The following is a 27,410-nucleotide window of genomic DNA, read 5'->3' as shown; positions in this document are numbered from 1 at the left end:
GTAAAATGTCTTCTACATCCTGACAGTTTTCTGAAAAAGCTATGTTTCTATGTCAGTCGTTCTTCGATTTTTCAAAAATAGCAGATCTACAAGCTCATAGCGCGCCACTCGGTGGCGCGCTATGAGCTTGTAGATCTGCTATTTTTCAATAGCTAAAGCATAACATAATTGCTAACACCAACAGGGGTTCCCGCCCAGAATGGGTTAACAAGACGGTCACTGATTTCACCAGGTCACTGGTTTCACCAGGTCACTGGTTTCACCGTAACACTGCCATGCTGGAGTGACGGAGTGGCCGAGGGTTTGGGGTGTTGGAATCTGGCCTTAGGGGCGACTCACACCTTCACATCTAGCATACAACATTGATGCATGCTAGATGTATGAAAGGGTTTGTTTACATCTTGCCCCAATGCATTTCCAATGGAAGTCACATGGTTGGACACAACATTTGTGTTGTAGGCCTACGGCTTTCGGCTGTGTTTCGACTGCCCCCCACCCCCCCATACAACAAAAATGTTGTGTCAAACCATGTGACTCCCATTGGAAATGCATTGCGAGCTTGCATCAGTAAACAAGTCTCATGCAGCATCAGCCATACATCAGTCTGTTGTAAAGGTGTGAGTCAGGCCTTAGAGTTCAGCTCTGGTCTATTAGATAGAGAGAACACTGGTTCTAAAACTTTAAACATTTCAAGACCGTAACTCTCAGAGTTACAGACCCGTAAGGGTCCAATTGGTTCAGAGTTACAGACCCCGTAAGGGTCCAATTGGTTCAGAGTTACAGACCCCGTAAGGGTCCAATTGGTTCAGAGTTACAGACCCCGTAAGGGTCCAATTCGTTCCAAATTAACGATCAATCATTCAACTATCAATAATTTTTCTCCCTCTCTACTTTGAGAGCCAGCCACCGGTTCTATAGAGGTATGTTTTGTTGTAGTACTACGGGGACCTCTACAGGTAGCTTTTGGGTACTACGGGGTCTCCGTACATGCAGTCCTCCTCCAGCGCCAGGTTGTAAGAGCTTCCACTTCCTCCTTTGTAGGAGCTGGTGACGATCCTCAGCCAGCCCTTCTCCCCCTGAGGGGGGGGGAGAGAGAGAGAGACAGACAGACAGACAGACAGACAGACAGACAGACAGACAGACAGACAGTTTTAGACACATGTTTTTCTGTAGCACTGTGAATTAGGCAAGACTTGGTTACCCTTAATTCCCACATAAATGAGTAGTTTACGCAAAAAAATACTTCTTTTCTATCAATTAAGGCCTATTAATTTCAGGTGATGAGGTGACCACCAAAAACTACAACATGACGTCACTGATCCGCGGTGGTAAGAGACTCACCGCTCACCCAAACACACCTCTCTGTTTTTACTAAAACTACAACATGACGTCACTGAGACGCGGTGGTAAGAGACTCACCGCTCACCCAAACACACCTCTCTGTTTTTACTAAAACTACAACATGACGTCACTGAGCCGCGGTGGTAAGAGACTCACCGCTCACCCAAACACATCTCTCTGTTTTTACTAAAACTACAACATGACGTCACTGAGCCGCGGTGGTAAGAGACTCACCGCTCACCCAAACACATCTCTCTGTTTTTACTAAAACTACAACATGACGTCACTGAGCCGCGGTGGTAAGAGACTCACCGCTCACCCCAAACACATCTCTCTGTTTTTACTAAAACTACAACATGACGTCACTGAGCCGCGGTGGTAAGAGACTCACCGCTCACCCAAACACATCTCTCTGTTTTTACTAAAACTACAACATGACGTCACTGAGCCGCGGTGGTAAGAGACTCACCGCTCACCCAAACACATCTCTCTGTTTTTACTAAAACTACAACATGACGTCACTGAGCTGCGGTGGTAAGAGACTCACCGCTCACCCAAACACACCTCTCTGTTTTTACTAAAACTACAACATGATGTCACTGAGCCGCGGTGGTAAGAGACTCACCGCTCACCCAAACACATCTCTCTGTTTTTACTAAAACTACAACATGACGTCACTGAGCCGCGGTGGTAAGAGACTCACCGCTCACCCAAACACACCTCTCTGTTTTTACTAAAACTACAACATGATGTCACTGAGCCGCGGTGGTAAGAGACTCACCGCTCACCCAAACACATCTCTCTGTTTTTACTAAAACTACAACATGATGTCACTGAGCCGCGGTGGTAAGAGACTCACCGCTCACCCAAACACATCTCTCTGTTTTTACTAAAACTACAACATGACGTCACTGAGGTGGTAAGGGACTCACCGCTCACCCAAACACATCTCTCTGTTTTTACTAAAACTACAACATGACGTCACTGAGCCGCGGTGGTAAGAGACTCACCGCTCACCCAAACACATCTCTGTTTTTACTAAAACTACAACATGACGTCACTGATCCGCGGTGGTAAGAGACTCACCGCTCACCCAAACACACCTCTCTGTTTTTACTAAAACTACAACATGACGTCACTGAGACGCGGTGGTAAGAGACTCACCGCTCACCCAAACACACCTCTCTGTTTTTACTAAAACTACAACATGACGTCACTGAGCCGCGGTGGTAAGAGACTCACCGCTCACCCAAACACATCTCTCTGTTTTTACTAAAACTACAACATGACGTCACTGAGCCGCGGTGGTAAGAGACTCACCGCTCACCCAAACACATCTCTCTGTTTTTACTAAAACTACAACATGACGTCACTGAGCCGCGGTGGTAAGAGACTCACCGCTCACCCCAAACACATCTCTCTGTTTTTACTAAAACTACAACATGACGTCACTGAGCCGCGGTGGTAAGAGACTCACCGCTCACCCAAACACATCTCTCTGTTTTTACTAAAACTACAACATGACGTCACTGAGCCGCGGTGGTAAGAGACTCACCGCTCACCCAAACACATCTCTCTGTTTTTACTAAAACTACAACATGACGTCACTGAGCTGCGGTGGTAAGAGACTCACCGCTCACCCAAACACACCTCTCTGTTTTTACTAAAACTACAACATGATGTCACTGAGCCGCGGTGGTAAGAGACTCACCGCTCACCCAAACACATCTCTCTGTTTTTACTAAAACTACAACATGACGTCACTGAGCCGCGGTGGTAAGAGACTCACCGCTCACCCAAACACACCTCTCTGTTTTTACTAAAACTACAACATGATGTCACTGAGCCGCGGTGGTAAGAGACTCACCGCTCACCCAAACACATCTCTCTGTTTTTACTAAAACTACAACATGATGTCACTGAGCCGCGGTGGTAAGAGACTCACCGCTCACCCAAACACATCTCTCTGTTTTTACTAAAACTACAACATGACGTCACTGAGGTGGTAAGGGACTCACCGCTCACCCAAACACATCTCTCTGTTTTTACTAAAACTACAACATGACGTCACTGAGGGGTAAGGGACTCACCGCTCACCCAAACACACCTCTCTGTTTTTACTAAAACTACAACATGACGTCACTGAGGTGGTAAGGGACTCACCGCTCACCCAAACACACCTCTCTGTTTTTACTAAAACTACAACATGACGTCACTGAGCCGCGGTGGTAAGAGACTCACCGCTCACCCAAACACATCTCTGTTTTTACTAAAACTACAACATGACGTCACTGAGCCGCGGTGGTAAGAGACTCACCGCTCACCCAAACACATCTCTCTGTTTTTACTAAAACTACAACATGACGTCACTGAGCCGCGGTGGTAAGAGACTCACCGCTCACCCAAACACATCTCTCTGTTTTTACTAAAACTACAACATGACGTCACTGAGCCGCGGTGGTAAGAGACTCACCGCTCACCCAAACACATCTCTCTGTTTTTACTAAAACTACAACATGACGTCACTGAGGTGGTAAGAGACTCACCGCTCACCCAAACACACCTCTCTGTTTTTACTAAAACTACAACATGACGTCACTGAGGTGGTAAGAGACTCACCGCTCACCCAAACACATCTCTCTGTTTTTACTAAAACTACAACATGACGTCACTGAGGGGTAAGGGACTCACCGCTCACCCAAACACACCTCTCTGTTTTTACTAAAACTACAACATGACGTCACTGAGGTGGTAAGGGACTCACCGCTCACCCAAACACACCTCTCTGTTTTTACTAAAACTACAACATGACGTCACTGAGCCGCGGTGGTAAGAGACTCACCGCTCACCCAAACACATCTCTGTTTTTACTAAAACTACAACATGACGTCACTGAGCCGCGGTGGTAAGAGACTCACCGCTCACCCAAACACATCTCTCTGTTTTTACTAAAACTACAACATGACGTCACTGAGCCGCGGTGGTAAGAGACTCACCGCTCACCCAAACACATCTCTCTGTTTTTACTAAAACTACAACATGACGTCACTGAGCCGCGGTGGTAAGAGACTCACCGCTCACCCAAACACATCTCTCTGTTTTTACTAAAACTACAACATGACGTCACTGAGGTGGTAAGAGACTCACCGCTCACCCAAACACACCTCTCTGTTTTTACTAAAACTACAACATGACGTCACTGAGGTGGTAAGAGACTCACCGCTCACCCAAACACATCTCTCTGTTTTTACTAAAACTACAACATGACGTCACTGAGCCGCGGTGGTAAGAGACTCACCGCTCACCCAAACACACCTCTCTGTTTTTACTAAAACTACAACATGACGTCACTGAGGTGGTAAGGGACTCACCGCTCACCCAAACACATCTCTCTGTTTTTACTAAAACTACAACATGACGTCACTGAGCCGCGGTGGTAAGAGACTCACCGCTCACCCAAACACACCTCTCTGTTTTTACTAAAACTACAACATGACGTCACTGAGCCGCGGTGGTAAGAGACTCACCGCTCACCCAAACACATCTCTCTGTTTTTACTAAAACTACAACATGACGTCACTGAGGTGGTAAGGGACTCACCGCTCACCCAAACACACCTCTCTGTTTTTACTAAAACTACAACATGACGTCACTGAGGTGGTAAGAGACTCACCGCTCACCCAAACACATCTCTCTGTTTTTACTAAAACTACAACATGACGTCACTGAGGTGGTAAGAGACTCACCGCTCACCCAAACACATCTCTCTGTTTTTACTAAAACTACAACATGACGTCACTGAGCCGCGGTGGTAAGAGACTCACCGCTCACCCAAACACATCTCTCTGTTTTTACTAAAACTACAACATGACGTCACTGAGGTGGTAAGAGACTCACCGCTCACCCAAACACACCTCTCTGTTTTTACTAAAACTACAACATGACGTCACTGAGCCGCGGTGGTAAGAGACTCACCGCTCACCCAAACACATCGCTCTGTTTTTACTAAAACTACAACATGACGTCACTGAGCCGCGGTGGTAAGAGACTCACCCAAACACATCTCTCTGTTTTTACTAAAACTACAACATGACGTCACTGAGCCGCGGTGGTAAGAGACTCACCCAAACACATCTCTCTGTTTTTACTAACCACAGTTCCGGTGGTCATTTGGTCAACCTGTTATCTTTAGTTACCTGAACTGAATTATTTTCTATATCAACGTTTTTGAAAAATATAGAAAATGATTTCTATGATTTCTATGATTCTATATTTTCAGGTTTTCGCGGCTAGATAAATATCAATTTGGGGCTCCTTGACTTGAGAAGGTTTAAGGTTTCATCCACTGACCTACTGTACAACGACATGCTACTCCTACTGTACAACTACTCCTACTGTACAACGACATGCTACTCCTACTGTACAACGACCTACTGTACAACGAACATGACCTGAAATAGCGACGGCTAGATCTCTATAAAGTGGTTTAACATGTTAAGAACTCACCCAAGGCTCTCCCCAGGAGTTGCGAACGACCCAGTGTTTTACCCATTTAGGTCTGACGTCGAAATTTAAAAAATGTCTTCTAAATCCTGACAGTTTTCTGAATACCCTATGTTTCTATATCAGTGGTGCTCAATATTTCATGTCAAGGACCCCCAAAAATATATGTATTTGGCCACCGACCCCCAGGGACCCCCCCAGAAGCAAAGATTTGAGTTAAAAACGCTCGCTCTGAAAGAATATATATTCAAAGATTTGCGCCCGCATTTTCACGATTTTTCAAAAATAGCAGATCTACAAGCTTGTAGTTCTGCTATTTTTCAATAGCTAAAGTATTACATAATGCTTAAAACACCAAAAGGGGTTCCCGTCTAGAATGGGTCAAGAACTCACCCAAGGCTCTCCCCAGGAGTTGCGTACGACCCAGTCAGTGTTAAGAACTTACCCAAGGCTCGCCCCAGGAGTTGCGTACGACCCAGTCAGTGTCAAGGACTCACCCAAGGCTCTCCCCAGGAGTTGCGTACGACCCAGTCAGTGTTTAAGAACGTACCCAAGGCTCTCCCCAGGAGTTGCGTACGACCCAGTCAGTGTTTAAGAACGTACCCAAGGCTCTCCCCAGGAGTTGCGTACGACCCAGTCATTGTCAAGGACTCACCCAAGGCTCTCCCCAGGAGTTGCGTACGACCCAGTCATTGTCAAGAACTCACCCAAGGCTCTCCCCAGGAGTTGCGTACGACCCAGTCAGTGTCAAGGACTCACCCAAGGCTCTCCCCAGGAGTTGCGTACGACCCAGTCAGTGTCAAGGACTCACCCAAGGCTCTCCCCAGGAGTTGCGTACGACCCAGTCAGTGTCAAGGACTCACCCAAGGCTCTCCCCAGGAGTTGCGTACGACCCAGTACTCCACTCCGTCCTCCACTCCCCAGCCGGCCACCGATACGATGTGGTTGACGTACGGACTCTCCTGGTACTCGGAGTAAACGCCTCCCGTGTACGCATCCAGCTGGTCCGTGGCCATGATCCCACAGCTGGAGAGGACATACATATAACACCAGATTAATATGATCCCACAGCTGGAGAGGACATGAATAACACCAGAATAACACGATCCCACAGCTGGAGAGGACATGAATAACACCAGATTAATATGATCCCACAGCTGGAGAGGACATGAATAACACCAGAATAAAAATGGGAACCAATGGCCCCTTTTGAAACTAAGCCCTCGTCACTCGCCCTACACACTTCCACTTGGTTTGAGCATAGATATATCAATAATAGAGACGGCACCGGGATTCCCCTCGCCTCCAGTGCCATCTCTATTATTCATATATCTATGCTCAAACCAAGTGGAAGTGTGTAGGGCGAGTGGCGAGGAGCTAGTTTCAAAAAGGGGGAATGTCTCCCTGTTTGACACTCAGCATCAAGGGTTGGATTGGGGGTAAATCCCTGCGACATACTAGTGTCATGTCCAGGGGGTGTACTTGTACATCAAGCTGCCTCACGCTACAGAAACAGGAGATAGGCTCCTGCCCTATGGGCCTCATGGCTCGGCAAGGCTACTTACTTACTTACAGCAGTATCAGATCTACAAGCTGCAGTACAGCAGTATCAGATCTACAAGCTGCAGTATCAGATCTACAAGCTGCAGTACAGCAGTATCAGATCTACAAGCTCCAGATACGCACGGCGAAGCGGCGTGTTTTTGAGCTTGTAGATCTGCTACTTTTGACGTTTTTGAATTTGAAATCCTGAGCAGTAACACTTGAGGTTTCCACCCGACAGAGACTACATTCATTGAATAACAAAATACAACCAGTTGTATATTCGTATAATATTGTAACCGTAGGTATTCTGTATTTAAGTCCGACGTCATTTTGTAGTGATACGTTACATCCTGGTCCAAGTGGCACCAGCTCCCGTCCGCATCTCATTGTAAATAGAATATCTAAACGCGTGAATCTTTTTTACAATGACATTATTTTTCAGAAAGGAAGCCATTGAGGGTTAAAATGGGTCTTAATGCTTCCAACTCGAGTAGAATTATTAATGTTTTGTACAAGTGTCCATGACAAAGAAAATATATGTTGTGGAGACAATAAAGACTATTATTATCATTATTATTGAAGGTGGTAACAGTCCATTTGCTCAGTACAATATTTCGGGGGCATATTTAGAATGTGTGCAGGGTTGAGTATGTTGAATCTAGTTTGCATTAATGAATGGCGATAGTATCCAGTGTGGGGCAGACGGCCTGTCAGCCAGATTTGGGAGAGCAGTAGCTTTGTTGTTTCGAGGAAAGGAAAGCGGTAAAATGAGACTTTCGTGCTTGTTTTCGTCTCAGATTTAGTCCGACGGAGCGTCACAGGATAACTCTATGGGGACACAAAAGCGACACAAAAGTAGGACCCGGAAGTATCTCTGGAGGGGGCGCTCACGGCACGGCTAAAATACTGAATGGAATGGACAAAATATTATGCTATTCATCTGATAAAGGTTACATAGTGTCACATGAACTGATGAAAAGGTTACATAGTGTCACATGAACTGATGAAAAGGTTACATAGTGTCACATGAACTGATGAAAAGGTTACATAGTGTCACATGAACTGATGAAAAGGTTACATAGAGTCACATGAACTGATGCAGCCTATATAAAGGTTACATTGTGTCACATGAACTGATGCAGCCTATATAAAGGTTACATAGTGTCACATGAACTGATGCAGCCTATATAAAGGTTACATAGTGTCACATGAACTGATGCAGCCTATATAAAGGTTACATATGTCACATGAACTGATGCAGCCTATATAAAGGTTACATATGTCACATGAACTGATGCAGCCTATATAAAGGTTACATAGTGTCACATGAACTGATGCAGCCTATATAAAGGTTACATATGTCACATGAACTGATGCAGCCTATATAAAGGTTACATTGTGTCACATGAACTGATGCAGCCTATATAAAGGTTACATAGTGTCACATGAACTGATGCAGCCTATATAAAGGTTACATAGTGTCACATGAACTGATGCAGCCTATATAAAGGTTACATAGTGTCACATGAACTGATGCAGCCTATATAAAGGTTACATATGTCACATGAACTGATGCAGCCTATATAAAGGTTACATATGTCACATGAACTGATGCAGCCTATATAAAGGTTACATAGTGTCACATGAACTGATGCAGCCTATATAAAGGTTACATATGTCACATGAACTGATGCAGCCTATATAAAGGTTACATATGTCACATGAACTGATGCAGCCTATAAAAAGGTTACATAGTGTCACATGAACTGATGCAGCCTATAAAAAGGTTACATAGTGTCACATGAACTGATGCAGCCTATATAAAGGTTACATTATGTCACATGAACTGATGCAGCCTATATAAAGGTTACATTGTGTCACATGAACTGATGCAGCCTATATAAAGGTTACATATGTCACATGAACTGATGCAGCCTATACATTTTATCAAGGCAAGAGGGCTGGTCCACACATGGCCATATGACATCATCAACTTGCGACGGGAGCAGTCCCTATTGAGTGAAAGATTCTCTATTTATGAAAGAAATAAAATATTGAAGGTGTTATTATTTTGTAATTTTAGTTATAGAGTGCAGGTATAATGTTTTAAGGCATATTTGTCCTATTAGCCATGGGATCCCTTTAAATCATTTTAAAATGCTGTTAGACAAAAAAGTCAAAGAATTAAAATAAGTGCAATATAGAAACAAATAAAATAATATTCCCAAAAAACAAAACAAAAACAAAAAAAACAAGCCTCACTTGTCGCAAGTATAATTATATATATATTGTTTTTTTTTTACTTTTTTACTTTTATATGTTCGGTAGGGAGTAGGAGAAGTAAACAACGTATTTAACCCTAACCCCTTTATAACTTATTTCAGCGTGTCATCGCTTGACGTCAGTACAGACATACCAACATGGTATAAACCCCCTCTTGACGTCAGTACATACATACCAACATGGTATAAACCCCCTCTTGACGTCAGTACATACATACCAACATGGTATAAACCCCCTCTTGACGTCAGTACAGACATACCAACATGGTATAAACCCCCTCTTGACGTCAGTACAGACATACCAACATGGTATAAACCCCCTCTTGACGTCAGTACAGACATACCAACATGGTATAAACCCCCTCTTGACGTCAGTACAGACATACCAACATGGTATAGACCCCCTCTTGACGTCAGTACAGACATACCAACATGGTATAGACCCCCTCTTGACGTCAGTACAGACATACCAACATGGTATAAACCCCCTCTTGACGTCAGTACAGACATACCAACATGGTATAAACCCCCTCTTGACGTCAGTACAGACATACCAACATGGTATAAACCCCCTCTTGACGTCAGTACAGACATACCAACATGGTATAAACCCCCTCTTGACGTCAGTACAGACATACCAACATGGTATAGACCCCCTCTTGACGTCAGTACAGACATACCAACATGGTATAGACCCCCTCTTGACGTCAGTACAGACATACCAACATGGTATAGACCCCCTCTTGACGTCAGTACAGACATACCAACATGGTATAGACCCCCTCTTGACGTCAGTACATACATACCAACATGGTATAGACCCCCTCTTGACGTCAGTACAGACATACCAACATGGTATAAACCCCCTCTTGACGTCAGTACAGACATACCAACATGGTATAAACCCCCTCTTGACGTCAGTACAGACATACCAACATGGTATAAACCCCCTCTTGACGTCAGTACATACATACCAACATGGTATAGACCCCCTCTTGACGTCAGTACAGACATACCAACATGGTATAGACCCCCTCTTGACGTCAGTACATACATACCAACATGGTATAGACCCCCTCTTGACGTCAGTACAGACATACCAACATGGTATAGACCCCCTCTTGACGTCAGTACATACATACCAACATGGTATAGACCCCCTCTTGACGTCAGTACAGACATACCAACATGGTATAGACCCCCTCTTGACGTCAGTACATACATACCAACATGGTATAGACCCCCTCTTGACGTCAGTACAGACATACCAACATGGTATAGACCCCCTCTTGACGTCAGTACATACATACCAACATGGTATAGACCCCCTCTTGACGTCAGTACAGACATACCAACATGGTATAGACCCCCTCTTGACGTCAGTACATACATACCAACATGGTATAGACCCCCTCTTGACGTCAGTACAGACATACCAACATGGTATAAACCCCCTCTTGACGTCAGTACAGACATACCAACATGGTATAGACCCCCTCTTGACGTCAGTACATACATACCAACATGGTATAGACCCCCTCTTGACGTCAGTACAGACATACCAACATGGTATAGACCCCCTCTTGACGTCAGTACAGACATACCAACATGGTATAGACCCCCTCTTGACGTCAGTACATACATACCAACATGGTATAGACCCTAACCCTAACCCTAACCCAGTACATACATACCAACATGGTATAAACTAAATAAAATAATTCATAACAGAGAAATTAAGTACATTAAATAATATAATAGTGTAAGTCATATATATTTATAAACATGTATATGCTCTATAATGTATTCTATTCTATATATCATATTATCAATACAAATACTTATATTTCATATAATACATACATTTGGCATATTATATATATTCCTATATAGGCTACATACAAGTACAATTATCTATGATGTGTCTGTGTCATTGTAACTCTTCCTCTCTATACCTCATAATAATGCATTCTTTATATCTTTTTTTGAACTGGTTCACACTTGAGCATTGCTTGAGTTCCACATGCATACTGTTCCATAGTTTTACTCCACATATTGAAATACAAAATTATTTTAGTGTTGTCCGAGCCACTCTGGTTTTTAGATTTAGTTCCCCCCTTAAATTATAGCCCCCCCCCCTCTCTATCAGAGAACATCACCTGAATATTTCCAGGGAGTTGATTATTCCTTGCTTTGTACATTATAAGGGCAGTTTTCATCAGAAGTACCTGATGGGACCCCCGGCGTAGACCTCAGTTACCTGATGGGACCCCCGGCGTAGATCTGTTACCTGATGGGACCCCTGGCGTAGATCAGTTACCTGATGGGACCCCCGGCGTAGATCTGTTACCTGATGGGACCCCCGGCGTAGATCTGTTACCTGATGGGACCCCCGGCGTAGATCTGTTACCTGATGGGACCCCTGGCGTAGATCAGTTACCTGATGGGACCCCCGGCGTAGATCTGTTACCTGATGGGACCCCTGGCGTAGATCAGTTACCTGATGGGACCCCCGGCGTAGATCTGTTACCTGATGGGACCCCCGGCGTAGATCTGTTACCTGATGGGACCCCCGGCGTAGATCTGTTACCTGATGGGACCCCCGGCGTAGATCTCAGCCATCATCTTCTCCCGGCCGCTGACCTCCCCGTAATCTGCAACCTTCCACAGCGTGAAGTTTTTGATGATGTTGCACTGGCCGAACGTGGTGCAGGTTCCACACTGGTTGAAGGGCTTACACTCTGTCAGGAGGAGGAGATACAACATGTTATCACCTGGTTGAAGGGCTTACACTCTGTCAGGAGGAGAGACAACATGTTATCACCTGGTTGAAGGGCTTACACTCTGTCAGGAGGAGATACAACATGTTATCATCTGGTTGAAGGGCTTACACTCTGTCAGGAGGAGAGACAACATGTTATCACCTGGTTGAAGGGCTTACACTCTGTCAGGAGGAGAGACAACATGTTATCACCTGGTTGAAGGGCTTACACTCTGTCAGGAGGAGATACAACATGTTATCACCTGGTTGAAGGGCTTACACTCTGCCAGGAGGAGAGACAACATGTTATCACCTGGTTGAAGGGCTTACACTCTGTCAGGAGGAGAGACAACATGTTATCACCTGGTTGAAGGGCTTACACTCTGTCAGGAGGAGAGACAACATGTTATCACCTGGTTGAAGGGCTTACACTCTGTCAGGAGGAGAGACAACATGTTATCACCTGGTTGAAGGGCTTACACTCTGTCAGGAGGAGAGACAACATGTTATCATCTGGTTGAAGGGCTTGCACTCTGTCAGGAGGAGGAGATACAACATGTTATCACCTGGTTGAAGGGCTTACACTCTGTCAGGAGGAGGAGATACAACATGTTATCACCTGGTTGAAGGGCTTACACTCTGTCAGGAGGAGAGACAACATGTTATCACCTGGTTGAAGGGCTTACACTCTGTCAGGAGGGGAGACAACATGTTATCACCTGGTTGAAGGGCTTACACTCTGTCAGGAGGAGATACAACATGTTATCACCTGGTTGAAGGGCTTACACTCTGTCAGGAGGAGAAACAACATGTTATCACCTGGTCTATGTAAAGGTGTGTGAATGTGTGTGAATGGGTGAATGTAATGCAGTGTCTATGTAAAGGTGTGTGAATGTGTGTGAATGGGTGAATGTAATGCAGTGTCTATGTAAAGGTGTGTGAATGTAATGCAGTGTCTATGTAAAGGTGTGTGAATGGGTGAATGTAATGCAGTGTCTATGTAAAGGTGTGTGAATGTGTGTGAATGGGTGAATGTAATGCAGTGTCTATGTAAAGGTGTGTGTGAATGGGTGAATGTAATGCAGTGTCTATGTAAAGGTGTGTGAATGTGTGTGAATGGGTGAATGTAATGCAGTGTCTATGTAAAGGTGTGTGAATGTGTGTGAATGGGTGAATGTAATGCAGTGTCTATGTAAAGGTGTGTGAGTGTGTGTGAATGGGTGAATGTAATGCAGTGTCTATGTAAAGGTGTGTGAATGTGTGTGAATGGGTGAATGTAATGCAGTGTCTATGTAAAGGTGTGTGTGAATGGGTGAATGTAATGCAGTGTCTATGTAAAGGTGTGTGAATGTGTGTGAATGGGTGAATGTAATGCAGTGTCTATGTAAAGGTGTGTGAATGTGTGTGAATGGGTGAATGTAATGCAGTGTCTATGTAAAGGTGTGTGAATGGGTGAATGTAATGCAGTGTCTATGTAAAGGTGTGTGAATGGGTGAATGTAATGCAGTGTCTATGTAAAGGTGTGTGAATGGGTGAATGTAATGCAGTGTCTATGTAAAGGTGTGTGAGTGTGTGTGAATGGGTGAATGTAATGCAGTGTCTATGTAAAGGTGTGTGAATGGGTGAATGTAATGCAGTGTCTATGTAAAGGTGTGTGAGTGTGTGTGAATGGGTGAATGTAATGCAGTGTCTATGTAAAGCGCCTTGGATTGCACGTCCTGATAATATGAATAGACTCACGCTGGTCCTTGGCCTGGTAGTTGTTGCAGGTCTCGTCGGGGATGCCGTGCGTGTTGGCGTACTCCCAGACCCCAGAATGGTCTCCCCCGTGGCAGCTGCCCGCGTCGCCACAGTCGATCACGTGCTGCACGGAGAGGTAGGAGGAGGGCCACGCCCCCTTCCGCTTGATGTTGATGCGATCTGACGACGACAATAAAACATAAAACATCAATAAAACATCAATAAAACATAAAACATCACGTAACATTTATTATTATTAGCCGTGTACTGTATAACCACACCAAAGACTCACAATACGATGGTATTGTGAGTCTAGTAGTAGAACCGCTGCTCCTTCGCCTGGAAAGGAGCCAGCTTAGGTGGTTCGGGCATCTGGTTAGGATGCCTCTCGGCGCCTCCCTAGGGAGTTCCTCGACGCACCTCCCACTGGGAGGAGACCCCGGGGCAGACCAAGGACCACTGGGAGGAGACCCCGGGGCAGACCAAGGACCACGTCCCACTGGGAGGAGACCCCGGGGCAGACCAAGGACCACGTCCCACTGGGAGGAGACCCCGGGGCAGACCAAGGACCACGTCCCACTGGGAGGAGACCCCGGGGCAGACCAAGGACCACGTCCCACTGGGAGGAGACCCCGGGGCAGACCAAGGACCACGTCCCACTGGGAGGAGACCCCGGAGCAGACCAAGGACCACGTCCCACTGGGAGGAGACCCCGGGGGGCAGACCAAGGACCACGTCCCACTGGGAGGAGACCCCGGGGCAGACCAAGGACCACGTCCCACTGGGAGGAGACCCCGGGGCAGACCAAGGATCACGTCCCACTGGGAGGAGACCCCGGGGCAGACCAAGGATCACGTCCCACTGGGAGGAGACCCCGGGGCAGACCAAGGACCACGTCCCACTGGGAGGAGACCCCGGGGCAGACCAAGGATCACGTCCCACTGGGAGGAGACCCCGGGGCAGACCAAGGACCACGTCCCACTGGGAGGAGACCCCGGGGCAGACCAAGGACCACGTCCCACTGGGAGGAGACCCCGGGGCAGACCAAGGATCACGTCCCACTGGGAGGAGACCCCGGGGCAGACCAAGGACCACGTCCCACTGGGAGGAGACCCCGGGGCAGACCAAGGACCACGTCCCACTGGGAGGAGACCCCGGGGGGCAGACCAAGGACCACGTCCCACTGGGAGGAGACCCCGGGGCAGACCAAGGATCACGTCCCACTGGGAGGAGACCCCGGGGCAGACCAAGGACCACTGGGAGGAGACCCCGGGGCAGACCAAGGATCACGTCCCACTGGGAGGAGACCCCGGGGCAGACCAAGGACCACGTCCCACTGGGAGGAGACCCCGGAGCAGACCAAGGACCACGTCCCACTGGGAGGAGACCCCGGGGCAGACCAAGGATCACGTCCTACTGGGAGGAGACCCCGGGGCAGACCATGGATCACGTCCCACTGGGAGGAGACCCCGGGGGGCAGACCAAGGACCACGTCCCACTGGGAGGAGACCCCGGGGCAGACCAAGGACCACGTCCCACTGGGAGGAGACCCCGGGGCAGACCAAGGACCACGTCCCACTGGGAGGAGACCCCGGGGCAGACCAAGGACCACTCGGAGGAGACCCCGGGGCAGACCAAGGACCACGTCCCACTGGGAGGAGACCCCGGGGCAGACCACGTCCCACTGGGAGGAGACCCCGGGGCAGACCAAGGACCACGTCCCACTGGGAGGAGACCCCGGGGCAGACCACGTCCCACTGGGAGGAGACCCCGGGGCAGACCAAGGACCACGTCCCACTGGGAGGAGACCCCGGGGCAGACCAAGGATCACGTCCCACTGGGAGGAGACCCCGGGGCAGACCAAGGACCACGTCCCACTGGGAGGAGACCCCGGGGCAGACCAAGGGTCACGTCCCACTGGGAGGAGACCCCGGGGCAGACCAAGGACCACGTCCCACTGGGAGGAGACCCCAGGGCAGACCAAGGATCATGTCCCACTGGGAGGAGACCCCGGGGCGGACCAAGGATCACGTCCCACTGGGAGGAGACCCCCGGGGCAGACCAAGGATCACATCCCACTGGGAGGAGACCCCGGGGCAGACCAAGGATCACATCCCACTGGGAGGAGACCCCGGGGCAGACCAAGGATCACATCCCACTGGGAGGAGACCCCGGGGCAGACCAAGGACCACGTCCCACTTGGAGGAGACCCCGGGGCAGACCAAGGATCACGTCCCACTGGGAGGAGACCCCGGGGCAGACCAAGGACCACGTCCCACTGGGAGGAGACCCCGGAGCAGACCAAGGACCACGTCCCACTGGGAGGAGACCCCGGGGCAGACCAAGGATCACGTCCCACTGGGAGGAGACCCCGGGGGGCAGACCAAGGACCACGTCCCACCGGGAGGAGACCCCGGGGCAGACCAAGGACCACGTCCCACTGGGAGGAGACCCCGGGGCAGACCAAGGATCACGTCCCACTGGGAGGAGACCCCGGGGCTGACCAAGGATCACGTCCCACTGGGAGGAGACCCCGGGGCAGACCAAGGACCACGTCCCACCGGGAGGAGACCCCGGGGCAGACCAAGGATCACGTCCCACCGGGAGGAGACCCCGGGGCAGACCAAGGATCACGTCCCACTGGGAGGAGACCCCGGGGCAGACCAAGGACCACGTCCCACTGGGAGGAGACCCCGGGGCAGACCAAGGACCACGTCCCACTGGGAGGAGACCCCGGGGCAGACCAAGGACCACGTCCCACTGGGAGGAGACCCCGGGGCAGACCAAGGACCACGTCCCACTGGGAGGAGACCCCGGGGCAGACCAAGGACCACGTCCCACTGGGAGGAGACCCCGGGGGGCAGACCAAGGACCACGTCCCACTGGGAGGAGACCCCGGGGCAGACCAAGGACTACGTCCCACCGGGAGGAGACCCCGGGGGGCAGACCAAGGATCACGTCCCACTGGGAGGAGACCCCGGGGCAGACCAAGGATCACGTCCCACTGGGAGGAGACCCCGGGGCAGACCAAGGATCACGTCCCACTGGGAGGAGACCCCGGGGCAGACCAAGGATCACGTCCCACTGGGAGGAGACCCCGGACCACGTGCCACCGGGAGGAGACCCCGGGGCAGACCAAGGACCACGTCCCACTGGGAGGAGACCCCGGGGCAGACCAAGGACCACGTCCCACTGGGAGGAGACCCCGGGGGGCAGACCAAGGACCACGTCCCACTGGGAGGAGACCCCGGGGCAGACCAAGGATCACGTCCCACTGGGAGGAGACCCCGGGGCAGACCAAGGACCACGTCCCACTGGGAGGAGACCCCGGGGCAGACCAAGGACCACGTCCCACTGGGAGGAGACCCCGGGGGGCAGATCAAGGACCACGTCCCACTGGGAGGAGACCCCGGGGCAGACCAAGGACCACGTCCCACTGGGAGGAGACCCCGGGGGGCAGATCAAGGACCACGTCCCACTGGGACACAGAAACATAGCTTTTTCAGAAAACTGTCAGGATGTAGAAGACATTTTTAGAATCTGATCTCAGGTCAAAATGGGTTAATAATAATAATCAAAAGGTTTAAAAAAGGACATTTGATCTGGAGACAGTACAGTATGTACAGTACATACAGTACTCTGTCGTGGTTCTAGATCTGGTCTTAGAACAGAAAGAGACACCTTTATATAGACATGATGCTTTAACCCATTCTGACCTGAGATCAGATTCTAAAAATGTCTTCTACATCCTGACAGTTTTCTGAAAAAGCTACGTTTCTGTGTCAGTCGTTCTTCGATTTTTCAAAAATAGCAGACCTACAAGCTCGTAGCGCGCCACTCGGTGGCGCGCTACGAGCTTGTAGGTCTGCTATTTTTCAATAGCTAAAGTATAACATAATGCTAACACCAAAAGGGGTTCCCGCCCAAAATGGGTTAAGAGGAAGTACATCTGCTTTCACTTCCATGTGTGCAGGTGTGTCCGGCCGAACCGTGGGAATCGAACCGACAGTCTTCCGGCAACAAGTTGCACTCCTCTAACCTTTTAGGGCCACCTTTTCGCTGCCCCCCAAATCATTGTCTGTTTGTTAGCTTTTTTTCCCCTGATAGTTTGGAACCAAATTGACCGTTATGGGTCGTACACGCTCAGAGTTAAATTAACATTGATTTTACAATATAAATTGGGGTCTCAGAGATATAAATGCCATTAAATGGGGGTCCGTAGCCTAATTCATGACAAACTGGGGGTCCTTGAAATTAAAATAGTTGAAAATCACTGCTAGAGCCGTAAAAGAAAAACCTCTCATGGGGGTCCCTGGCATATTTTCAAATGGGGGTCTGCGGGCTAATGAGTGTCAATTTGGGGGTCCTTGACATGAAAAGGTTTGGGAATCACTGGTCTACGTACCTGCCATAGCACTGGTCCACGTACCTGCCATAGCACTGGTCCACGTACCTGCCATAGCACTGGTCCACGTACCTGCCATAGCACTGGTCCACGTACCTGCCATAGCACTGGTCCACGTACCTGCCATAGCACTGGTCCACGTACCTGCCATAGCACTGGTCTACGTACCTGCCATAGCACTGGTCTACGTACCTGCCATAGCACTGGTCCACGTACCTGCCATAGCACTGGTCTACGTACCTGCCATAGCACTGGTCCACGTACCTGCCATAGCACTGGTCCACGTACCTGCCATAGCACTGGTCCACGTACCTGCCATAGCACTGGTCTACATACCTGCCATAGTACTGGTCTACGTACCTGCCATAGCACTGGTCCACGTACCTGCCATAGCACTGGTCCACGTACCTGCCATAGCACTGGTCTACATACCTGCCATAGCACTGGTCTACATACCTGCCATAGCACTGGTTACCTGCCATAGCACTGGTCCACGTACCTGCCATAGCACTGGTCCACGTACCTGCCATAGCACTGGTCTACGTACCTGCCATAGCACTGGTCCACGTACCTGCCATAGCACTGGTCTACGTACCTGCCATAGCACTGGTCTACGTACCTGCCATAGCACTGGTCCACGTACCTGCCATAGCACTGGTCTACGTACCTGCCATAGCACTGGTCCACGTACCTGCCATAGCACTGGTCTACGTACCTGCCATAGCACTGGTCCACGTACCTGCCATAGCACTGGTCTACGTACCTGCCATAGCACTGGTCCACGTACCTGCCATAGCACTGGTCTACGTACCTGCCATAGCACTGGTCCACGTACCTGCCATAGCACTGGTCTACGTACCTGCCATAGCACTGGTCCACGTACCTGCCATAGCACTGGTCTACGTACCTGCCATAGCACTGGTCCACGTACCTGCCATAGCACTGGTCTACGTACCTGCCATAGCACTGGTCCACGTACCTGCCATAGCACTGGTCCACGTACCTGCCATAGCACTGGTCCACGTACCTGCCATAGCACTGGTCCACGTACCTGCCATAGCACTGGTCTACGTACCTGCCATAGCACTGGTCTACGTACCTGCCATAGCACTGGTCCACGTACCTGCCATAGCACTGGTCCACGTACCTGCCATAGCACTGGTTACCTGCCATAGCACTGGTCCACGTACCTGCCATAGCACTGGTGCTGCCGTGGGCCCAGCAGGAGCCACAGTACTGGGGGATGTGCTGGTTCCGAGTGGTGCTCACATAGTTGGTCCCGTTGATGTTCCTCCAGTCCCACGACTTGGGAAGCTCCGACACGTTGAGGAACTCGTGAGGACGAGCTGTGGTCCTGTAAGAGAGAGAGAGAGAGAGAGACGTGATGAGAGACTATGGCCCTGTATGGAGGGAGAGAGAGAGAGACATGATGAGAGACTATGGCCCTGTATGGAGGGAGAGAGAGAGAGAGAGAGAGAGAGAGAGAGAGACATGATGAGAGACTATGGTCCTGTATGGAGAGAGAGAGAGAGAGACATGATGAGAGACTATGGTCCTGTATGGAGAGAGAGAGAGAGAGACATGATGAGAGACTATGGCCCTGTATGGAGGGAGAGAGAGAGAGAGAGAGAGAGAGAGAGAGAGAGAGAGAGAGAGAGAGAGAGAGAGAGAGAGAGAGAGAGAGACATGATGAGAGACTATGGCCCTGTATGGAGGGAGGAGAGAGAGAGAGAGAGAGAGAGAGAGAGAGAGAGAGAGAGAGACATGATGAGAGACTATGGCCCTGTATGGAGGGAGAGAGAGAGAGAGAGAGAGAGAGAGAGAGAGAGAGAGAGACATGATGAGAGACTATGGCCCTGTATGGAGGGAGAGAGAGAGAGAGAGAGAGAGAGAGAGAGACATGATGAGAGACTATGGTCCTGTATGGAGAGAGAGAGAGAGAGAGACATGATGAGAGACTATGGTCCTGTATGGAGAGAGAGAGAGAGAGAGACATGATGAGAGACTATGGCCCTGTATGGAGAGAGAGAGAGAGAGAGAGAGAGAGAGAGACGTGATGAGAGACTATGGCCCTGTATAGAGAGAGAGAGAGAGAGACGTGATGAGAGACTATGGCCCTGTATGGAGAGAGAGGGTCATGATGAGAGGCATACATTAGTCCCACACTCGCCACCGGTTCAAATCCTGCAACCTCGGAACGGTCACCAGTGCACCAATTATTCCTAACCTTAACCTCAGTACAACTATGTCTAAATCTAACCTTAACCTCAGTAAAACTATGTCTAAACCTAACCTTAACCTCAGTAAAACTATGTCTAAACCTAACCTTATTCCTAACCTTAACCTCAGTACAACTATGTCTAAATCTAACCTTAACCTCAGTAAAACTATGTCTAAACCTAACCTTAACCTCAGTAAAACTATGTCTAAACCTAACCTTATTCCTAACCTTAACCTCAGTAAAACTATGTCTAAACCTAACCTTATTCCTAACCTGAACCTCAGTAAAACTATGTCTAAACCTAACCTTATTCCTAACCTTAACCTCAGTAAAACTATGTCTAAACCTAACCTTATTCCTAACCTTAACCTCAGTAAAACTATGTCTAAACCTAACCTTATTCCTAACCTTAACCTCAGTAAAACTATGTCTAAACCTAACCTTATTCCTAACCTTAACCTCAGTAAAACTATGTCTAAACCTAACCTTATTCCTAACCTTAACCTCAGTAAAACTATGTCTAAACCTAACCTTATTCCTAACCTTAACCTCAGTAAAACTATGTCTAAACCTAACCTTATTCCTAACCTTAACCTCAGTAAAACTATGTCTAAACCTAACCTTATTCCTAACCTGAACCTCAGTAAAACTATGTCTAAACCTAACCTTATTCCTAACCTTAACCTCAGTAAAACTATGTCTAAACCTAACCTTATTCCTAACCTTAACCTCAGTAAAACTATGTCTAAACCTAACCTTATTCCTAACCTTAACCTCAGTAAAACTATGTCTAAACCTAACCTTATTCCTAACCTTAACCTCAGTAAAACTATGTCTAAACCTAACCTTATTCCTAACCTTAACCTCAGTAAAACTATGTCTAAACCTAACCTTATTCCTAACCTTAACCTCAGTAAAACTATGTCTAAACCTAACCTTATTCCTAACCTTAACCTCAGTAAAACTATGTCTAAACCTAACCTTATTCCTAACCTTAACCTCAGTAAAACTATGTCTAAACCTAACCTTATTCCTAACCTTAACCTCAGTAAAACTATGTCTAAACCTAACCTTATTCCTAACCTGAACCTCAGTAAAACTATGTCTAAACCTAACCTTATTCCTAACCTGAACCTCAGTAAAACTATGTCTAAACCTAACCTTATTCCTAACCTTAACCTCAGTAAAACTATGTCTAAACCTAACCTTATTCCTAACCTTAACCTCAGTAAAACTATGTCTAAACCTAACCTTATTCCTAACCTTAACCTCAGTAAAACTATGTCTAAACCTAACCTTATTCCTAACCTTAACCTCAGTAAAACTATGTCTAAACCTAACCTTATTCCTAACCTTAACCTCAGTAAAACTATGTCTAAACCTAACCTTATTCCTAACCTGAACCTCAGTAAAACTATGTCTAAACCTAACCTTATTCCTAACCTTAACCTCAGTAAAACTATGTCTAAACCTAACCTTATTCCTAACCTTAACCTCAGTAAAACTATGTCTAAACCTAACCTTATTCCTAACCTTAACCTCAGTAAAACTATGTCTAAACCTAACCTTATTCCTAACCTTAACCTCAGTAAAACTATGTCTAAACCTAACCTTATTCCTAACCTTAACCTCAGTAAAACTATGTCTAAACCTAACCTTATTCCTAACCTTAACCTCAGTAAAACTATGTCTAAACCTAACCTTATTCCTAACCTTAACCTCAGTAAAACTATGTCTAAACCTAACCTTATTCCTAACCTTAACCTCAGTAAAACTATGTCTAAACCTAACCTTATTCCTAACCTTAACCTCAGTAAAACTATGTCTAAACCTAACCTTATTCCTAACCTGAACCTCAGTAAAACTATGTCTAAACCTAACCTTATTCCTAACCTGAACCTCAGTAAAACTATGTCTAAACCTAACCTTATTCCTAACCTTAACCTCAGTAAAACTATGTCTAAACCTAACCTTATTCCTAACCTTAACCTCAGTAAAACTATGTCTAAACCTAACCTTATTCCTAACCTTAACCTCAGTAAAACTATGTCTAAACCTAACCTTATTCCTAACCTTAACCTCAGTAAAACTATGTCTAAACCTAACCTTATTCCTAACCTTAACCTCAGTAAAACTATGTCTAAACCTAACCTTATTCCTAACCTTAACCTCAGTAAAACTATGTCTAAACCTAACCTTATTCCTAACCTGAACCTCAGTAAAACTATGTCTAAACCTAACCTTATTCCTAACCTTAACCTCAGTAAAACTATGTCTAAACCTAACCTTATTCCTAACCTTAACCTCAGTAAAACTATGTCTAAACCTAACCTTTTTCCTAACCTTAACCTCAGTAAAACTATGTCTAAACCTAACCTTATTCCTAACCTTAACCTCAGTAAAACTATGTCTAAACCTAACCTTATTCCTAACCTTAACCTCAGTAAAACTATGTCTAAACCTAACCTTATTCCTAACCTTAACCTCAGTAAAACTATGTCTAAACCTAACCTTATTCCTAACCTTAACCTCAGTAAAACTATGTCTAAACCTAACCTTATTCCTAACCTTAACCTCAGTAAAACTATGTCTAAACCTAACCTTATTCCTAACCTTAACCTCAGTAAAACTATGTCTGAACCTAACCTTATTCCTAACCTTAACCTCAGTAAAACTATGTCTAAACCTAACCTTATTCCTAACCTTAACCTCAGTAAAACTATGTCTAAACCTAACCTTATTCCTAACCTTAACCTCAGTAAAACTATGTCTAAACCTAACCTTATTCCTAACCTGAACCTCAGTAAAACTATGTCTAAACCTAACCTTATTCCTAACCTGAACCTCAGTAAAACTATATCTAAACCTAACCTTAACCTCATGAGCCCCATTGCCCCCGCGGGCGGGGGCAGCGGCTGTCCACCTCTGAACAGCGCTCAGCGGGTCAATGGAGACCCAATCGGTCTCCGGTTCCAACTCCGATGTTGCGGATTTCCCCCCTGGACCCCCCTGGGGTTTAAACAAATACAGGAACCGCTGGGGGCGAACAGTCCTCAAATAAAATGGGGGTGAGTGTGTTTTTGGGGCGAGCGTTCCAGTGACCTCTGTGCAGCATTTACCCATTCTGGGCGGGAACCCCTTTTGGTGTTTTAACCATTATTTTTATTAAACTTTATCTATTGAAAAATAGCAGACCTACAAGCTCATAGCGCGGCACCGAGTGCCGCACTACGAGCTTGTATAGGTCTGCTATTTTTGAATAATCGTGAAAATGTGGCTTTGAATATATATTCTTTCAGAGCAAATGTTTTTAACTCAAATCTTTGCTTCAGATGGGGGTCGGCGGCCGATTACATATAATTTTGGGGTCCTTGAGTTTTTTCCAGAAAACACATCTTGATGACATCATCAAGATGTGTTTCACCATGTTATTGATTTTTTTCAGACCTCTAGTTCTAGGAAACACAGAATGGGGGGACCTTTTTATTATTTCCACACAACAGCTCTAAGGTATATTAATGACATGGTAAAATGTTGAAAATGAGTGGAATGCCCCTTTAACCCATTTTGACCTGAGATCAGATTCTAAAAATGTCTTCTACATCCTGACAGTTTCCTGAAAAAGCTATGTTTCTATGTCAGTCGTTCTTCGATTTTTCAAAAATAGCAGACCTACAAGCTCGTAGCGCGCCACCGAGTGGCGCGCTACGAGCTTGTAGATCTGCTATTTTTCAATAGCTAAAGCATAACATAATGCTAACATCAAAAGGGTTTCCCGCCCAAAATGGGTTAATGCCTACAGTACATACTTAGTTGTATGTACTGGGGTCCCACAGGGCTCTATACTGGGACTGTACAGTATTTCCCTTTACAACAAATCTCTAGAATCTCAAAACAAGTGTCACGTTGTGAGCTTGTAGATCAACTATTTTTGATGAAAGTTCGACCCAGATTAGATTCAGCAAATCAAATTAATTTCCAGTTATGGCGGGATCTTGAACTCGGGAAGATATTATGATGATTTCATCAAACAAAATCTTGTCCTGTCAGCCTTTTCATGGTGGTTGGTATTATTGCACTAGTACTGTAGCCATAAACCAAAGTCCAACACTGAGTGCATCTTGGAAGCGTCTTGTTAAGTACGCCGGGCACTTGTCTGTCCTTCCCCTACGCACCTGTCACCTGTCACCTGTCACCTGTAGGTGTAGGTGTGCAAAAGCCTTGCTTTTTGAGGGGCGCCAGCAACACACACATTAAATGTCGTTGACAACGAAGGGAAAATGTAATCGACTAAACCAATCACATACATTCAGTTGTTCATGAGATGATGTATGATGAATAATGATAAGAGCGCCCCTCACTTCACACAGGTGTGATTTGTTTTCTGTCTTTTCTGTTCTCCTCTGCACTGTAACTATCTATTACATTTTGGCTTGTTTTGTGATTGATTGATTGATTTATTAACAGTTTGCAGAATTACAGTACATTTCAAGCACAACTCAATACAAAGACTGTTAACTGTGAGTGGACGACCCAATAAAGCATTACACTTGTTTACAAGAGGGTCCACCTTGTTCAATTCATCAAAACATTTAGAGACTATAAAGTCAAAATTGGAAATCATCATAGGAGGTAAAAAGGGAAAAGAAACATATACAGTGAGGGGGAAAGGGGTGGGTGGTGGAGGGGATTCAGATTTTACGGGGGACAGTTTCGAATTGCAGCCGTCCGTATAGGTGCCTTTTGAGAGCGGTTTTGAAGGAGTCAAGGGATTTGCATGTCTTAATGACTGTTGGTAGGGCGTTCCACATTTTGGTTTCATAGGAGCGAAATGAATTTAGTCCCTTGTTTGTTATGGCTGCGTCCTAGTGTTAGGCTATCGTTGTGTTTCCTTTGCTTCATAATAATAGTTCTGTGTTATTAACACACATTTTTAATTGTTGTTGTTGAAATCTTGTGCCATTACAAATAAAATCCCATTTCCTTGACTATAGCAGAGGACTTAATCAACAAGGCCATATGGATGGAATGATGCAGGGCAGCGGTGGCCGAACGGTTTGCGGAGCGGTCTTGATACCGGAAGGTCGCCAGTTCGAATCCCCGGACCGGCACGTCAAAATTACCACCGCTGAAGTGCCCTTGAGCAAGGCATTGAACCCCAACCATGAAATGTTCTATAAGCAGGGCGTGGCTGTAAACAAGCATCTCGAGCTTAGTCCACTTACCCTGGGGTAAACCAAGAACTTTGCAATGCTTTGCTTTGCACTTTAGAGAATTTAGAAATTACTTCCTCGAAAACAAATCACATGACCGTCACCATGGTCACCATGATGATCACATGACCATGGTGATTATGGTGATCACGTGACCATGGTCACCATGGGGATTATGATGACACATCAACCCGTGATTTTACCTCTGAATGAGGAAGTGTTTAGTTTTATTATCAAACACACCTTTAATATTATTATGTTTAATCCACATCCTGTTGTTGCATTTCAGTTGGAATTATGTAGGCTATTATTATTCCTTAAATAACACTTGCATTGTGAAGTTATATAAAGCTACTTTATTAATATTTTCTGTACCAATAATCAACAATTAAAGAATCTTTCCACAACAGAGCATGCGCCTGGCTAATTATATTTAATTTCAAACAGCATTCACTATTAGCCTGTTTAAATCGTAATACTAGGCCCGATAAATGTATGTCATATATACCGGTAGCTGTTAATTTGTGTTACAGTTGATGTGCAACTTGCTTTCATTTATAACCAAGTTATAATGAAGGAAAAGTACATTATATGATCCGTATATAAATTAGTTTACGGGCAAATATAAATCTATAGGGTCGATTTCACGTCGACTCTCGAGGTATCCATGCTTATAGATTATAGCCTATTATAGATCCGAGCAGATTTGGATCAGAATAACAGATCCGATCGAGACTTATTATAAAAAAAGCATAAATAATAAACGTACTTGTTACCGTCCCATGCATGCTGTCCTCCTCAGCATGGGACGGTAACACGGCTGGCCGAGGTCGACATAAATATAATATATAATATTGTAACGTTTAGCACGCTGAGCTGGAGTCGAACCCCGATCTCCAACTCAGTAGACATTAAAGGCAAAGCAAAGCAAAGTTCTTTGTTTACCCAGGGAAGTTGACTAAGCTCGTTATTACAATACAATAAAAATAAAAGCATACATAAATAAACTTAATTAAATAAACTTACCTGACTCCCTGGCTGTGTTTCGTGGGACGGTAACACGGCTGGCCGGGAGGTCGACATAAATATAATATAATATATAATATAATAAAAGCATAAATATGAATAAACTTACTTGACTCCCTGGCGGTGTTTCGTGGGACGGTAACACGGCTGGCCGCGGTTGAAATACCGACCAGCGAACACTTCTTCAACGACACATGAAGTCAACATGATGAACAACACACACACCCTGCAGGCTCGGTGCTCCATGTTGGTGGCAGTTAGAGAAGATTATATGAACAAATAGAAACAACAGATTAAACAGAGATGGTGTGTAGTAGTAGTAGTGTAGTGATCATTCCCAGGATGCAGATCGATCTGTTGTCTTCACAGAAAC

General features: G+C 46.5%; 1 protein-coding gene across 1 annotated transcript; it reads right to left on the bottom strand.

Moving 5' to 3' along the window:
• Positions 1–188: 188 nt before the first annotated feature.
• On the bottom strand, positions 189–27,410 carry ctsz (cathepsin Z). Its single transcript, XM_079490732.1, has 6 exons — positions 27,147–27,410; positions 19,768–19,931; positions 14,173–14,352; positions 12,262–12,412; positions 6,708–6,870; positions 189–1,076 (listed from the first exon to the last, which is right to left on the bottom strand). Exons 1-6 carry the CDS (start codon positions 27,281–27,283, stop codon positions 951–953), a joined length of 921 nt encoding a protein of 306 aa, XP_079346858.1. The 5' UTR covers positions 27,284–27,410; the 3' UTR covers positions 189–950.

The sequence above is a fragment of the Electrona antarctica genome (genome assembly GCF_951216825.1).
Source record: "Electrona antarctica genome assembly, chromosome: 21".
NCBI lineage: Eukaryota > Metazoa > Chordata > Actinopteri > Myctophiformes > Myctophidae > Electrona > Electrona antarctica.
Note: the sequence above shows the minus strand (reverse complement) of the source record. Positions and strands in the feature narration are given on the sequence as shown.